This window comes from Hypomesus transpacificus, chromosome 22 (genome assembly GCF_021917145.1).
Source record: "Hypomesus transpacificus isolate Combined female chromosome 22, fHypTra1, whole genome shotgun sequence".
Classification (NCBI taxonomy): Eukaryota; Metazoa; Chordata; class Actinopteri; order Osmeriformes; family Osmeridae; genus Hypomesus; species Hypomesus transpacificus.
The window spans coordinates 12,943,925-12,960,168 of NC_061081.1; the positions used below are offsets into that span (position 1 = coordinate 12,943,925).

The 16,244-nt window shown below is 47.5% G+C and overlaps 1 protein-coding gene across 2 annotated transcripts; it reads left to right on the forward strand.

The window, feature by feature from the left end:
• Positions 1-3,924: 3,924 nt before the first annotated feature.
• On the forward strand, positions 3,925-15,889 carry rnf34b (ring finger protein 34b). 2 transcript variants are annotated; one of them, XM_047045185.1, is made up of 8 exons: positions 3,925-4,027; positions 9,780-9,998; positions 11,047-11,532; positions 13,135-13,197; positions 13,915-14,116; positions 14,506-14,535; positions 14,997-15,038; positions 15,696-15,889. In XM_047045185.1, exons 1-8 carry the CDS (start codon positions 4,022-4,024, stop codon positions 15,878-15,880), a joined length of 1,233 nt encoding a protein of 410 aa, XP_046901141.1. In that variant the 5' UTR covers positions 3,925-4,021; the 3' UTR covers positions 15,881-15,889. The 2 variants fall into 2 exon arrangements, with proteins under 2 accessions (XP_046901141.1, XP_046901143.1); XM_047045187.1 differs by lacking the exon at positions 14,997-15,038.
• The last annotated feature ends 355 nt before the right edge of the window (positions 15,890-16,244 follow it).

Below are 16,244 nucleotides of genomic sequence, written 5' to 3' on the forward strand. Positions count from 1 at the left end.
ATAGCTTTTTTGAGCGGACTTTATGGAACAGGCCCCTGGTGTCACTCTATCAAGCAGAGTATAATGTTTATTATTAATAAGGTTAATAAGCCAGACTGTTTACTGCGTTTACAGCACTGCAAGAATATAATGGGATCAGACAGTAAAACGGATCTTCGAAATCGGAGTGGGGGTGAAGGGAGGTTTTGTAGCACCTCTGGGGTGATATGTTTAATTTATCTGACAGTGACTTCCAACTGAACTCGTTGGCAAAGTTCCTGAGAGGTGAAAGGTGGACTGAAGTTATGAGTTCAGGGCGAGATGTGCGCTTCTCTGGCAGGGGTGAGGGGTCAAAAAACTGGCGAGGCTGTAACTCTAACTCGTGTTGAATTATTCCTGTGGGACGTGGACTATATACCCTCTGGAACAGGGCCGGACCAACCCAATAAACAAACTGAACCAATCGTAGGGCCCCCACATTTTGTACATAAAATAATTGCCCAATCAAAGGGCTCCCTACACTATTGTTTAGGTTCTCCAAAACCGTAGGGCCGGTCCTGCTCTTGAGTGGATCTCTTAGTGAGTCCTACTATAAGCTGGCCTACGGCGCCCTCTATTGGCAGAAAAGTAGGTGGCACATGACCGCAAACCTTCAATATAAACTCCTCAAAAAAAGTTCGGAAACGTTATTTCAGTCCATTATTCCTCCCCTTCAATACTACCAAATGGTATTGTATTTTATATCGTTGGAAAGCCTGATTAGCTTGTAAGGATCGTGCATTTGTGGAATGAGCAACACAGCAAACCGTGTGGGTAGCGGCCCCAAAAAATGTAAAAATCCCCTGGAATATTCTTCTGTTAGTATTCACTCTCGTTTTGAGTTGCTTGGTGGATTGGATTGCATAAGAATGTACAACTAGTTAACATAGGGCTTTATGTACTGATTTTGATTATTATGTTGATTATATTAAGTTGATCAGAAATGTTGATCAGAAATGTTGATCAGAGATGTTGATCAGAAATGTTGATCAGAGATGTTGATCAGAAATGTTGATCAGAGATGTCGATCAGAGATGTTGATCAGAGATGTTGATCAGAGATGTTGATCAGTGATGTCGATCAGAGATGTTGATCAGAACTGTTGATCAGAGATGTCGATCAGAGATGTCGATCAGAGATGTCGATCAGAGATGTCGATCAGAGATGTTGATCAGAGATGTTGATCAGAGATGTTGATCAGAGATGTCGATCAGAGATGTCGATCAGAGATGTCGATCAGAAATGTTGATCAGAGATGTTGATCAGAGATGTTGATCAGAAATGTTGATCAGAGATGTCGATCAGAGATGTTGATCAGAGATGTTGATCAGAGATGTCGATCAGAGATGTCGATCAGAGATGTCGATCAGAGATGTTGATCAGAGATGTTGATCAGAGATGTCGATCAGAAATGTTGATCAGAGATGTTGATCAGAGATGTCGATCAGAAATGTTGATCAGAGATGTTGATCAGAGATGTCGATCAGAGATGTCGATCAGAGATGTCGATCAGAGATGTCGATCAGAAATGTTGATCAGAGATGTTGATCAGAGATGTTGATCAGAGATGTCGATCAGAGATGTCGATCAGAGATGTCGATCAGAGATGTCGATCAGAAATGTCGATCAGAGATGTTGATCAGAGATGTTGATCAGAGATGTCGATCAGAGATGTCGATCAGAGATGTCGATCAGAGATGTAGATCAGAGATGTTGATCAGAGATGTAGATCAGAGATGTCGATCAGAGATGTCGATCAGAGATGTTGATCAGAGATGTCGATCAGAAATGTTGATCAGAGATGTTGATCAGAGATGTCGATCAGAGATGTTGATCAGAGATGTTGATCAGAGATGTTGATCAGAAATGTTGATCAGAGATGTCGATCAGAGATGTTGATCAGAGATGTTGATCAGAGATGTTGATCAGAGATGTCGATCAGAGATGTCGATCAGAAATGTTGATCAGAGATGTCGATCAGAGATGTCGATCAGAGATGTTGATCAAAGATGTCGATCAGAGATGTCGATCAGAGATGTTGATCAGAGATGTTGATCAGAGATGTCGATCAGAGATGTCGATCAGAGATGTCGATCAGAGATGTCGATCAGAAATGTCGATCAGAGATGTCGATCAGAGATGTTGATCAGAAATGTTGATCAGAGATGTCGATCAGAGATGTTGATCAGAGATGTCGATCAGAGATGTCGATCAGAGATGTCGATCAGAGATGTCGATCAGAGATGTTGATATCTCTGAGGGGTCTGCTGGAGCCTCCGGGTACACACCCACAAACTTTCCCTGATGGGATTAGGTCGGTTGTGTGTGTGTGTAGTTGTGGCGTGTGTTTGTGTGTGTGTATGGTGGTGAGGGTGGGGGGGTTGAAGATGTGTGTGTGTGTGTGGGGGGGGGGGGGGGGGATGGTTGTGTGTGTGTAGGTGGGGGGGTGTATGGGGTGTGTGTGGAGAGTGTGTTGTGGTGTGTGTGTGTGTGTGTAGTCAGATAAGACTTGGGGCCACTGCTAGTGAAGCTCAGCTGTACGCGCTCACACTTCTGTGCACAGGATAACAGCGCTTTTCTCACTCCTGACTCTCTGCCGTACTTTATGTGCATGGCGCTTGGCTGGAAAGCGTCTGCCAAAACAAACGAACCGTCAAATGTAAACAGTCTGTTGACAGTGTTACAACAGTGAATGTTCATTAGTGGTGCGTGAGCGGCTGTTCTGACAGGCAATCCCGGGGTTTTCCAGCGCGTCAGTGGGTTGCACTTGGACATTGGGTCTGTCTGTCTGTGGTTCAGAGTCCGGGGTGTGTCGCTGTGTGCCAGTGCTGCCTCACAGATGGTGTAAGCGCTGGTGGAGTAAACTCAGGTCTCCAGAACATCTGTTGGGCTTTGGGCCATTTGCATTTCTTATATTCTTAATACACACTCTCTCTCTCCCTTGCTGACACATAACAACCACGGCAACAACCATATCAGATCAGCCCAAACATATTGTAGTGTCTTGAATGTGTTGATTTGTTCAAGTTCATGTTCATTGTGATGTAAGCCTATGTGTGCTGGTGTCCTTGCTCTATGTCAGCAGCAGAAGCTCGTGGGGGTTGCTATACACCGGCCCCCCCCGGGGGGCGGGGACCATAGACATATATACATTACGTGCATTTTACAACCTCTAAACCTCTTTCTGAACCTTCGAAATTCTGATTTAATGATATCGACTTTGCCAGAGATACTTCAATCACCTAACATTATGAGGGGCAGTTTAGGAAATACGTCAAGACCGTTGTTACACAAAACACATATGAAGTAGACAAATTCACATGTGGAACGTTCACACGCGCATCCCACAGCACTGGAACCTCACACACATGTGGAATGCTCGTCTGAAATACTTCCTAAACGGTCCCTCGTAGAACATAATTTGACTTGCACATGTATTGTACTGATCACACCACTAGATGGAGCACCATACTAGGAGACGGAGAGTTGTTATAGTGGTCATTCAAAACGCTTGCATTTCGTTCAAGCATTTTTTCTTCAACCCTGTGCAAGTAATCAGCAGCCACAAGTGTTTACGTGAGTGTCAGAACCACCAAATAATAGTCAAGGGATCTCGTAGCTAGACTGTCACCTAAATAAAAGTATAGTTAAAGAAGTTCTTCTAAATTCACGGATTAAGAGAGAGCATTTCAGTCGCGTGAATCTACATAAATCATTCACGTTCCGTCGAAACTCAGCAAAATCCAGTCTATGAAGCGTGCGTGCCTACGCATAGCGCAGAACGCCCACTATGCTGTAATTGTAAAGGGGATTGGCTGCTAAAGATAACCGTGGCTCTATCTTTTCTGTGATTGGTCGAGGCCGAATTGTCCATTACGTTATGCTTGTTCTACAAATACACTGGGAGCTCGAGAGAGGGAAGACGTAATGGTGTTATTTCTTGTGCCCTTGCAATGGTCATCGTCCTAATATTACTTGACAATTTCCACAACCGTGATTCATCATGAAGGTACGTACAATGTTAATACATCTATGGAATTGTGATGTATTCAATCTGTTTTCTCGAGGTTAACTTTAATAGACTTTGCAAGGAGAAATACAAATAAACAGTATAATAGACGCATGCCGATGACAGTTGAGAATTCAGTATATGATGTTATTATAGCTGATTATTTCACACGATGAAGCCGACAGTGGCGTTAGAGTGGTAGATTACAGTATATGTAAAAATCATATTTATTATAATAATCCGAGCGCTTCCCTAGTGGTAACTGTAAATACAAGTGCACCGCTAAACTAGATGATAATATACGGTGTTAATGAGCTTGCTTGGGTCTTCAGATTCCCACTCCTGGATGCTTCAGTTCACTTGCACTAGAGAGTGGAGTGCAGTGCCCATTCAACCGCGAGCGAGCGTTAATCTCTAATAACATAATCAGTTTACTGCAGTCAATGAGTGAGAGAATATTTCGAGACGTCTGGTTCTAGATAATCACCTGTACCAAATGAAGGGAACTGTGTAATCCTTACAAATCACTGCGCAGGAACGCCACATACTTAAACAGCAATGATAAGGATGATGTTAATCATCATCAGTTTTTTTTCCAGTGAGAGGATTCCAATCTCAATAAATAAAAGTAATGTACGTCATTTTTAACCAATTATGTCCCTCTTTCTGACAAGATATGCATGATTACAGTAACAAGCCAGTCTATGTAGACGTAGCAGTAGACGAGAAATTATCAACAGTTTATGATTGCCAATAAGAGTGCAGCAGCACGCAAGTTTTTTTAAACTTCTGCGAAATCTTCAAATGTAAACACGAAATTGGCATTAGCAGTCATTGTTCATCTATTTCAGTCATCTCTGAAATCCATTCAAAATTTGTAAAGGCTTTACACTGGAGCCTACCCTTTTTGCAATAAACAGGATATGACCTCTAAGACATTTAAAAGTTTAGTCAAGCTTTATTGTGTGGTGCATCGTCAAGACTGTAAGGGCCTGTGTAACGTGTCATCGTGGTCTACTAGTGATGGAAGTTGATATCTCTCTAGAATGAAGGTATCTTGTTTCCTAGAAATGGGCTGTGGAATAATATAATACATTCTATCTACTGGTTAACATCGGAAAGAAGGTTTTCAGCCTGGGAACAATCCCTATCTGAAACTCACTTCCGGTGTGATTAAAGTCTCTATTTCAGGCTTTTACGTTAAGGTAATGGTGATCATCCATGAACTAGACAAATGGTTATCTTCACATCTTCATCAGAGATATTAGAGAACACAAGATATGACAAGAAAGGAGCTGCTGGAATTAGAAACTGAAATTGTACACATTGTATATATTGAGCTTCAAAGGGATTTAACCTACTTCCAGTTGTTTCCCAGCTGTTTGTCTGGCAGAGGCTCCAGAATATTTTGTAGCTTCACTGACACAACCCCCTAAAAAATTGATTTAGAAATGTACGACCCTAAGTGACGGCGCAAATCTATTGGAATTTAAGACCTCGTCACCGCTGTATCAGTCTGCTTGTTGGTATTAAATGTGCCAGTCAGATTTTAATAACACAGAATCATCTTCTCTAGAGGACAAGCTTTGGTTTTATTGCTGCCCTCCAAAAAATATTCCCTCATCTGAATCCATTTTCCTTCATATTAGGCGCCTGTCCTCTTACCACCCTGGAGGAAAGTGTTTTTTGGGGCTGGACTTCATTTCCTGACTGAGCGAACACAACCTGTGTTCTCCACACTTCCAAATGTGCCAGAGATTGTCTGGAGCCATGGATATGAACTGCTTTGCTAAAACAGGCTTTTGTGTTTTGTATGTGAGTAGAATCTCCCACGGTCACTTCCTGAATGCAGATCTGGGACATTGTGTTGATGCGTGAGGAAGAGAGGAGAGGAGGGGAGGAAAAGAGGAGGAAGAGAGGAGGGGAGGAAGAGAGGAGGGGAGGAAGAGAGGAGAGGAGGAAGATAGGAGGAAGAGAGGAGGGGAGGAAGATAGGAGGGGAGGGGAGGAAGAGAGGAGGAAGAGAGGAGGAAGAGAGGAGGGGAGGAAGATAGGAGGGGAGGGGAGGAAGAGAGGAGGAAGAGAGGAGGGGAGGAAGAGAGGAGGGGAGGGGAGGAAAAGAGGAGGGGAGGAAGAGAGGAGAGGAGGGGAGGAAGAGAGGAGGGGAGGGGAGGAAGAGAGGAGAGGAGGGGAGGAAAAGAGGAGGAAGAGAGGAGGGGAGGAAGAGAGGAGGGGAGGAAGAGAGGAGAGGAGGAAGATAGGAGGAAGAGAGGAGGGGAGGAAGAGAGGAGGGGAGGGGAGGAAGAGAGGAGGAAGAGAGGAGGGGAGGAAGAGAGGAGGAAGAGGGGAGGGGAGGAAGAGAGGAGGGGAGGGGAGGAAAAGAGGACGGGAGGAAGAGAGGAGAGGAGGGGAGGAAGAGAGGAGGGGAGGGGAGGAAGAGAGGAGAAGAGGGGAGAAAGAGATGAAGAGATGAGGGAAGGAGGACTGCTGTTCAGATCCCTTTGTGTGGGGCCTGCCAATCAGAGAGACTCTTGATTGGATGAGCTGGGACTTCCTGTCAGTCACTTCCTGATCCTGGTCTTGGTGGAAGTGCAGTGCTTAGAACCGGCTGAACGCACGCCTCACTATGTCAAGACCATCTCCATGGAGATGGAGTGAGAGGAGGGGGCATGGAGGGAAAGAGAGAGCAAGAAAGAGAGAGAGGATGTGCTGGGATGGAGAGAGAACCGGGGATGGAGAGTGAATGGATGGAAGGCGAAAATAGAACACTAACTATGTGAATGGTGGAATATGGAATATTGAATGGTAAGAGAGGTTCACTGCTGTGGGTCAGCATTTATAAAAAAAAAAAAAAATACAATTATACATCCAACTGCTTTAGCAGAGAACACTTATCAACTCTTACATCTGGAACAGAGAATGAAAAAGAACCGGAGACATAAAGCCTCTCTTCATATCAGTTTGATCCGATTGAAGATTTTAGGCCTTTTCTCCCAAAATACAGAGGGAAGAAACACAGCCTTATCTCTCCTCAGCATCATCCAGACTACAGGCTGACATTCATCTTGCCAAATGGCTCAAAGTTGAGCAGTATATAGAAAGTCCTAGATGTTCATAAGGGAGCCTCTGCACAGTCAAGGCACGCTGCCAGACCCTGTCTGACACAAGAGTGTGTCAGGATGGAGGATTGTCCTAAACCTGCTGCAAAGGAGACCAGGGAGAGACTGTCCTGAGAGGAGAGACTGTCCTGAGAGGAGAGACTGTCCTGAGAGGCGAGACTGTCCTGAGAGGAGAGACTGTCCTGAGAGGAGAGACTGTCCTGAGAGGCTCTCCTGGTGGCGCCCTGCCAGGCAGGAGTCGTGTCAGGCTGCCTCCCAGCTCCTCGTCAGTCTAGCAGGGCACAGCTGAGGAGCTGGAGGAGGAAGAGGGGAGCATGTTAATAGGCCGCCTCCTCTCTTTTCCTCTCCTGGGTCCTAGCTCCCTCCACTCTTTTCCTCTCCTGGGTCCTAGCTCCCTCCTCTCTTTCCCTGGTTCCTTTTCTCTCTTTTCAACTCCTCTGCTGGGTTCAAGCTTCCCGCCTCTCCTACCGTCTATCCTTGAACCTTCAACCTCTTGATTTGCAGTCAAATGCTCTAACCACTGAGCTACACCCACCCTAAACACACCTATAAACCTTTGCCAACCGAACAACTGCAACTCTGTGTATGTCTGGTTTAGCCAGCCTTCCAGTTCACCTCCGTCTGCTCCAGCAGGCTCTCCCCATGTAGCGCTCAGCTCCTGTGTTACGTAAGCGCTGTTTAAGCTGATAGAGGAGGTGAGATCAGAGGGGTCATGGTGTCCCGGGTCACAGCAGATGCTGAGCCCTCTCCCTGTAAACACCAGAGCGAGCCCTGCGTGAAACGGACTCTGTCTTCTTCTGTGGTGAGCCGCGGGAGACACTGTCTTCTTCTGTGGTGAGCCACGAGGCCCCAGTATATCGGGCTATAAGCTCATGTCAGCCTATTGATTCCCCAGACCCTGGAACAGAAGACATATTCTCCTCCCTCCTCTCCTCCCCTCCTCCTTCCTCCCTCTCTCCTCTCCTCATCAGTATGCTCCAAGCAGCTTCGGTTTAGATCACGCCATCTTGGCTGCCAGACCCTGGGCAGTGTTGTGGTCAGTAAACAAGGGTCGGACAGGCCTGTCACATGCAGTTCTTTTGTTCCGGCACCATGACAGATACTGGGTCAACTTTACCAGAGCGCTGGCCGCTCACACAATGAGCCCAGTACTGTTGAAAGTACTTCAACTGGTAAAGACCACTGAAATAGTGTTAGAGCTATGCACTCCTGATCCTAGGTCTTCTTCTGTGGTAACTAAATGCGGTATTTGTACGTCGCTTTGGAGACAAATGTTTGTGCTGCTCATAATGATTGCTGGGTTGCAGACTCGGCGCTCTGTCCAGCCTAATACTGAAAATAAGAATCTTCGTAATTGACTTGCCAGGTTCAAATATAATAAACGTTAAATAAATAAAAAATGTTAAGATTTATATAGGGAGGAGGAATAACATGTATTAATGTAGGAGACACTAAACGGTACAGGGGTAATATGAACCTGCAACGTCTTGCTCTGCAGTCATACGCTCTAACCACTGAACTATACCTTCCCAGGACACACCCAGGACAGAACTCCAGAGAGGGAGGGAACTGCTGAAACGATTTCAAGTGCATTGTGGGAATCAGTGATGAATGACAAGTGGAGTGGCATGTTAGAGATGCCCCTTTGTCTGCTCCTAGACTCGCTCCCTTTTAAACACTGGCCGTCAAGGGTTTCAAACTGTGGTTGGGTTTATCATTAATCTATGAGCTAATTTCTGTCGAGACACTCACGTATCGATTAAGCATTTATTGACAACCATAGACATGGAAATAGGTTTAGCTTGGTGGAGTGGGTGTATCTAAGGGGAAGCACTCCCTGCCTCTAGCATTTGCAAGCAACATACATATAATATGAAGCAGGGAGCAATATGAGTAATATTCCCCTTGATGGATACATTACATTTACATTTAGTCATTTAGTACAGTGGTTCTCAATCCTGGTCCTCGGGACCCCCTGCCCTGCATGTTTTAGATGTTTCCCTCCTCAAACACACCTGATTCAAATTAATAGGTTGTTATCAAGCCCATTTATTTGAATCAGGTGTGTTGGAGCAGGGAAATATCTAAAACATGCAGGGCAGGGGGTCCCGAGGACCAGGATTGAGAACCACTGATTTAGCAGACGCTCTTATCCAGAGCGACTTACAGCTGAGCGGTTAGTAGTAGTAGTAACACACCTGATTCAAATGAATGGTCGTTAACATGCTTCTGCAGAGCTGGAAAACGACCCATTCATTTGAATCAGGTGTGTTGGAGCAGGGAAACATCTTAAACATGCAGGACAGGGGGTCCCGAGGACCAGGGTTGGGAACCACTGGGTTAGTGAGTCGGGCTGTTAATCAGAAGGTTGCCGGTTCGATTCCCGACTGTGCAAAATGAAGTTGTGCCCTTGGGCAAGGCACGTCACCCTACTTGCCTTGGGGGGAATGTCCCTGTAGTGAGTCGCTCTGGATAAGAGCGTCTGCTAAATGACTAAATGTAAAATGGAAATGTAGTTCCTTTCAGGTCGGTTAACGCTCTACTACTAGTCTACGCAGACTTGGACGTCTGTTTGTGTACGTACTTGTGTGTTTTACCGTGTATGTGTGTGTGTCTCCTTGCGTGTGTGTGTAGGCGGGGGCATCGTCGATGTGGGCATCCTGCTGCGGGCTGCTGAACGAGGTGATCGGGACGGGCACGGTGCGGGCGCAGCAGCCTGGCTTCGGCTCCGGGGCGGGGCCTTTCCGCTTCGCCCCCAGCGCAGGGTACTCCACCTACCCCCCCACCACCTCAGGGAGCGCCGGGCAGCTGTGCAAGGCCTGCGGACTGGCCTTCTCTGTGTTCAGACGCAAGGTAGGACGGGGTCCTGATGAGGAGGAGGGTGGTGGTGATGATGATGAGGGTGGTGGTGATGAGGATGAGGGTGGTGGGTGGTGCTGATGAGGATGATGACAGTAAGGCTAACGGAGGTGCTGATACGAGAAGGTCATTGGGGATTTCAAGATGTCTGTTCCCACTCCATGCTCCCCTATCCCAGGGTGTCCAGCTGAGCCACAGGTCACCAGCTGAGTGCATCTCACTGGTGTTCCTGGCATCAGTGCCCACAGGGACCCAGATTAGAGCTCTGGGGGTCTCCTGACAGCTCCCAGCCTCAGCTTAGATAGCTCTATCATCACAGCCACACCTGTAGCCATGCTTAAACCCCCAATACACACCCGTGTGTGTCCAAGCTTGGTATTTATGTCATGAAAGGAGAGACGCTGGAGGAGGTTTGCACACAGGGGCTGAAGAATGGATCTGTCACCGTGGAAATGGCCTCTTTCTGGACCGGAACACATTTGCACACCAATGATATGGAAATTATTCCCGGTGCATCCAATCGTATTCTGTGCCCGTTCAGGGTATTTTATTTGTCTGTCTATCATCAGTACGCTGAGATAAGGCTGGAAATGTCATAAATAAACATAAATATTATGCATGGTTAATTTGGATTCTAGTTTTTTTTTTTTTTTTTTTTTTAAACCTTTTTAGAATGTCATGACATCTTCAGTGAGGGACACAGGTAAGTAGTTTGGTAGTGCTGATGTGCAATGTCCCTCTCATTAACCATAATGAATACAAAGTCTGGATAATTGAAAGGCTCAATTGAGTCAATGATGGAAGTAAAGAATTCTGCTGGGTGATTCAGGTGCTAATGAGGAAGGTGTGGCAAAGTACCTTCAGCAAGAACAACATCATCTCTCTCTCTTTCCTCCCTCCCTCCCCAAATGTCTCCACCCCACCCCCTGTCACACCCCGCCCTCTCCCCCAACCCCTCCCCTTCCTCACCCTCCTACCCCCCAACCCCACCCCTTCCTCACCCTGTCACACACACATCCCACCCCCACCCCCCCCCACGCAGCACGTGTGCTCGGACTGCAAGAGGAGCTTCTGCGCCCTGTGCTCGGTGCCGCAGGAGGACCTGCGCTGCTGCACCACCTGCCACCTGCTCCGCGCCACCTGCTTCCAGCGGCCGCGCCTCATGCAGCTGCGCGTCAAAGACCTGCGCCAGTACCTGCTCCTGCGCAACATCCCCACAGACACCTGCCGGGAGAAAGAGGACCTGGTGGACCTGGTGCTCTGTCACCAGGGGGCCGCGGGCACCCCTCGACCCCTGGGGGCGAACCAGGAAGAGGAGGAGGAGGAAGAGGGGGAGGAGCTCGAGGCGGAGGAGGGGGAGGAGCTTGAGGAGGAAGGGCCGGCTGATACGGACAGTCTTCACTCGCCGGCTCACTCGCTCCAGGCCACGCCCCCGTCCCCCGCACGCTCCCCGTCCGAACTGTCGGTGGTGTCTGCCTCACAGGAAGATGCGCTCAGCCGGAGTGACAGCTCAGGGACCCCTAGTCAGGTATGTACACACACACACAGATTGAACATACACACACTCACAGACACACGCATACAATACATGCACACATAACACACACACACGTTGGCTAATACACACACGCAGGCAAAATATATCTACAGAATCCTTATCACGGGAGATTATGGGTTTAAAGTGGTCGGTTGTGGCATAGCTCCGTGGTAGAGTAATGCTGATCAAGAGATTGCAGGTTCAAATCCCCTCCCTGTACGTTGCTCTGGACAAAAGCGTCTGCTTAATGAATACGTTCCATTAAACGCGCAGTCTGACGGAGAGACCAAGACGATGTTTAGTTCAGCGAGCGCAGCTTCTATGAGGTCTCCTGGTGGTGTGGCTGTGGGAAATAAACGAGCTGGCGACGTGTGTTACTTTCCTTCTGCACCTCGTCATCCTCTCAAGAACAACACTGAGGTCCACGTGACCTAGCTTGGAAACAGCTGCACTCAGAGTGTGTTTGTGTGCAAGGTCCTGGGAGAAGCCAGTGACAGCCAGGGATTAAGCAATTTGCCTTTTTTATTTTTTGGGGGGGTCTGTTGTGCGGAGTCTGTTATATAACGCTCGCTCTCTCTCTTTCTATCTCTCATTCGCTCACACATACTCTCTCTCACACACACACACACGGGTTATTTTATGAATCTCCTCCAGCGCCACAGCTGTAGCTTCAGAGAGAAAAGGGGCAACACAATATCACGCTACACTCTGTCCCTGCCAGTGTTCTATTGGTAGCCTCAACGTCAGCGGTTCACATCCTGGTTGGTCGTCAAGGTTTCAGAACCCGACGAGAAAAAGCTTGTCCCGGCTTGGGTCTGGCCAGAGAGAGCAGATTCTAGAAGTAGAGAGAGTCGAGGTGTAGCTTGACAGTTGGACTGGGAGGGACGACGCCACCGGATCCACTCATGCATTCATTATGAACACAGGTGCATTGTGGGAGGCCGCGTCTGATTGGTCTGGTGGAATGTGGCTGACCTCCCCCCCCCCCCCCCCCCCCCCCCCCCCCCACACACACACACACGCACACTCCATTCCTCATTGTGACATCACACAGGAAGAGCTGCCTGCAACCATTAGCTAATTGCCTTTTTGTGCTGCGGGGGAGGGGGGGGAGGGGGGAAGGGGATTAGAGGGGGGTTAGAGGGAGGGGTTGGTACTCTTATGACCATTTCTGTTTTATGACTTTTCTTCATTGCACATAAATGGGTTGCCTTAATGCAGCAATGTGCCACATGCTGGGAGCACTTCTGCTGGCTGCAGCCATAGTGAGTCACTCCAATTACAACCACCGGCTTCAAAGGGAATTATTCACTGCAGAGTTGAGATAAGAAGTTGCAATGTTACTGAATAGTGAATGTAAAATACATATATATATATAGTCCTGAGAGGACGTCGTTTAAGTTACTTAGCTGTTATAAGACGTCTGAAGAGAGAGGTTTTCCCTGTGTTTGATTTGTCTTCTTCATGCGAGGGGCAAGGGCTATTTTGTGAAGGGACTGAGGATGCTGGGGCTGCAGCTCCCCCTGTGGTTATCCAGCGAACTGCAGGTTGTTACATCTCTTAAATCCTTCTGTGCGCTGCTTTGACTCTCAGGACCACGCGGAGATTCCAACTGTGTCGCTCCTGAACCTGGAACCCGTTGAGAACATCCCAGAGGTGAGGAGACCCCACCCCAAGCCCTCTCTGCTGTAGAAGTCCTGACATCGTCTTCAAAACTCTCTGATGTGATGTGTAAAGTACTGTCAGAGTACAGCAGTGATGGCCACAGCTCAGGGGTAGAGCGTTTCACTGCAGATCTTAAGGTTGCAGGTTCAAATCTCCATCTATACATCGCTCAGGATGAAAGCATATGAATAAAAAGACGTCAATAGTAGTAACACTTACCCGCTCTCTTCCTGAGCTGTGCTAAGTGCTATAACAGTAGAGAAGATGTTTATCGATCCCTGGGGGAAACTGCTGTGAAATAATATCTAAATTTACAGTGGGGATTGAATCCAGGTCAGCTGAGAAGTGGGGCAGTGATTCTCACCTGTACACCACCAGAACTAGAGGAACTGAAGGGGTTAGAGATGGGATGGCTGGAGTGGGATGTTGGTTTGTCAGAAGTGAATCAGAATCAGAAGGGATTTTATTCGCCATGAGTGTTTGCACAAACAAGGAATTTACTTTGGCAGGGAGGTGCATACATTAAACATATAGGAATATTGAAACTTAAATATGTGGACTAACTATACAAAAGGAACAAAGTCTAGCTAATACTAAGGGGGATCTAGCTAATACTAAGGGGAATAAAAAATAAAAATATAAGTAGCCATAATTTACAATTTAACCTAAAAATACCAAAAAGTCTTCACTGTGTGGTCTCTCCTCCAGGTCAGCCCGGCTACACAGAGAAGGGTGCGTGCGTCTCTCTCCGACCTGGAGCACGAAGGAGACATCAAGAACCTGTCTGTCCGCCAGCTCAAAGAGATCCTGGCCAGGAACTTTGTGAACTACTCAGGCTGCTGTGAGAAGTGGGAGCTGATGGAGAGGGTGCATCGCCTCTACCGGGAGAACGAGCAGAACAGGAAGTCCAGTAAGCGTCATTATGACATCATGCCCTTGATTGTGACATCGTATCAATTATTACATGATGAACGTGAAGGTAAAAAGTTTTCAGAAAAATAAATAGTGAAGTACTCATACCAGAAAAATGGTAATAAAGTAAGTATGGTAATAAAGTATTTGTACTTCATTACTTCCCATCTGCGCAACAGTGTAATAACAGTGTAATAACAGTGTAACAACAGTGTAACAATGGTATAATAACGGTATTCACAGAGTAATGACAACATAATAATGTAATGACAGATTGATCATGCCACCAAATAAAAATTAAAACTAAAAACGTAAACTTTTCACACTGACCTGTTCTGATTTTGCAGTATCATTAACAATTTGTTTTTTTGTTTGTTTTTATTCTAGTGGAAAATGTCAGCGATAGCATAACAGCAGGTGAGACAACATGAACACGAGAAACTTTCATATTTACACCTGATGTTTCCATTCTGCCTGAGGAGAATCCTAATGTAGCTCTGTCTGGCGTCTTGCACTGTGCACATTCTGTTATGTCTGACATACAGTTATATGTGAATAGTATGTAGTGAATGCCAGAAAAAAGCCAGAAAAAAATGAAAAATCTTAATATGAGGGAGCAAAACATTTATACAATCTTTCTCATATATATATCAAAAATTAAAATTGTGGGGGGCAGACATGTAAATAAGGGGGCCTAGGCATCGCTACTGATCTAGTCCTTAAACTGTGCTAGTCTCGCTGGCAATACAGTTACCATACGAGTAATCTGAGACCATTTTGCTTCACAGCTTCACAACTTCAAATTTATAATGATTTAAAGTAGATTGTTTTTGAGTCACTAATAGATGTTTTGTCACCGCCCCTTTTTGTAACCAAAGTGGTGGCGTATCCTCGTCCAGGGTGTAATGGCGGGGTCGGAGGTAAGATGGCCGCCTGAAGGCATGTCCACCTCCACCATCTTCCCAGTCTCTAACCACTCATTACAGACTGTGTCCCCCACTGCTGGGTCATGCTAGCATGCTATCTTGATAGCCCGCTGCTACAGCTTTCAGAGCAGGGCCATGCTAGCATGCTGCTACAGTTCTGTGTGCAGAGTCATGAAGCATGCTAGCACACTGCTGCAGCTCAGAGTGCTCATTCCCCCCACGTCATCGCTCACACACACACGTCCCATCTCCTCCATCTCGCTCCATTACATTTTCCACATTTTTCTCCTCTTATCTCTTCCCTCATCCTGCTTGCCTCTGGTGGCTTGTCTCTCGATTTGACGCTGATGCGGTCCCTAAGAGCTTTTCCCCTCTTTATGACATATCATATTCTTTTAATAGCAGCGCCCTCATCAGGTTTAATTACATTTACCAGGTTACGTCTTCGTGGACACGCTCGCTAACAGACAGGGCTGGAGAGCAAGCCTGTTTGATACTCTGTAAAGTGTAGCTCAGGGCAGAGACTGGCTCATGTTGCGGTCGAAACCAGTTCTGTGTCCCATGTCATGTGACTCAACCGCCAGCAAGCTGTCTCTGTCGTGTCTCTAACCTTTGAACCCCGTTCGCCCGCGCGCTCTCTCTTTTTCCCAGACGGCACGAGGACGCAGCTGGCACTGGACGACAACCTGTGCCGCATCTGCATGGACGCCGTCATCGACTGCGTGCTCCTGGAGTGCGGTCACATGGTCACGTGCACTAAGTGCGGCAAGAGGATGAGCGAGTGCCCCATCTGCCGGCAGTACGTGGTGAGGGCCGTGCACGTCTTCAAGTCTTAGCTCTGCCGAAGGGCGGGGGTGGAGGGGGCATGTGGGGGGCGGGGGAACATGTGGGGGACGAGCGTGCACGTGCCAGACTCGGTGGCGGGGTCGGACAGGCTGAGGCCGTGCACGTAGGCGAGCCCTGACGCCGCAGGGCTCGCACACGCCCCTCCCTCGCCCCGACGCTCCTCACGGACAGCTCATCGTGGTACTGACCCCTGCCCCGCTCCCCCTCCCCCGAACCTCCCCTGCTGCCGCACACACACACTCCGCCCGGACGGCGTTCCTCTCAGCCAGGATCCAAAAAACAACCGCCACCTGTTTTTCTTTTACACAGCTCTTCACCTTATGTAGTAGCGTTGTGTACATGCGAGGAGAGCTA

What these genes read in the sequence shown, in the direction of transcription:
- rnf34b (XM_047045185.1), top strand. An exon ending in GCTCAGGGACCCCTAGTCAG is followed by an intron (nt 11,533 to 13,134) that starts GTATGTACACAC and finishes TTTGACTCTCAG; the next exon opens with GACCACGCGGAGATTCCAAC. An exon ending in CGAGCAGAACAGGAAGTCCA is followed by an intron (nt 14,117 to 14,505) that starts GTAAGCGTCATT and finishes TTTTTATTCTAG; the next exon opens with TGGAAAATGTCAGCGATAGC.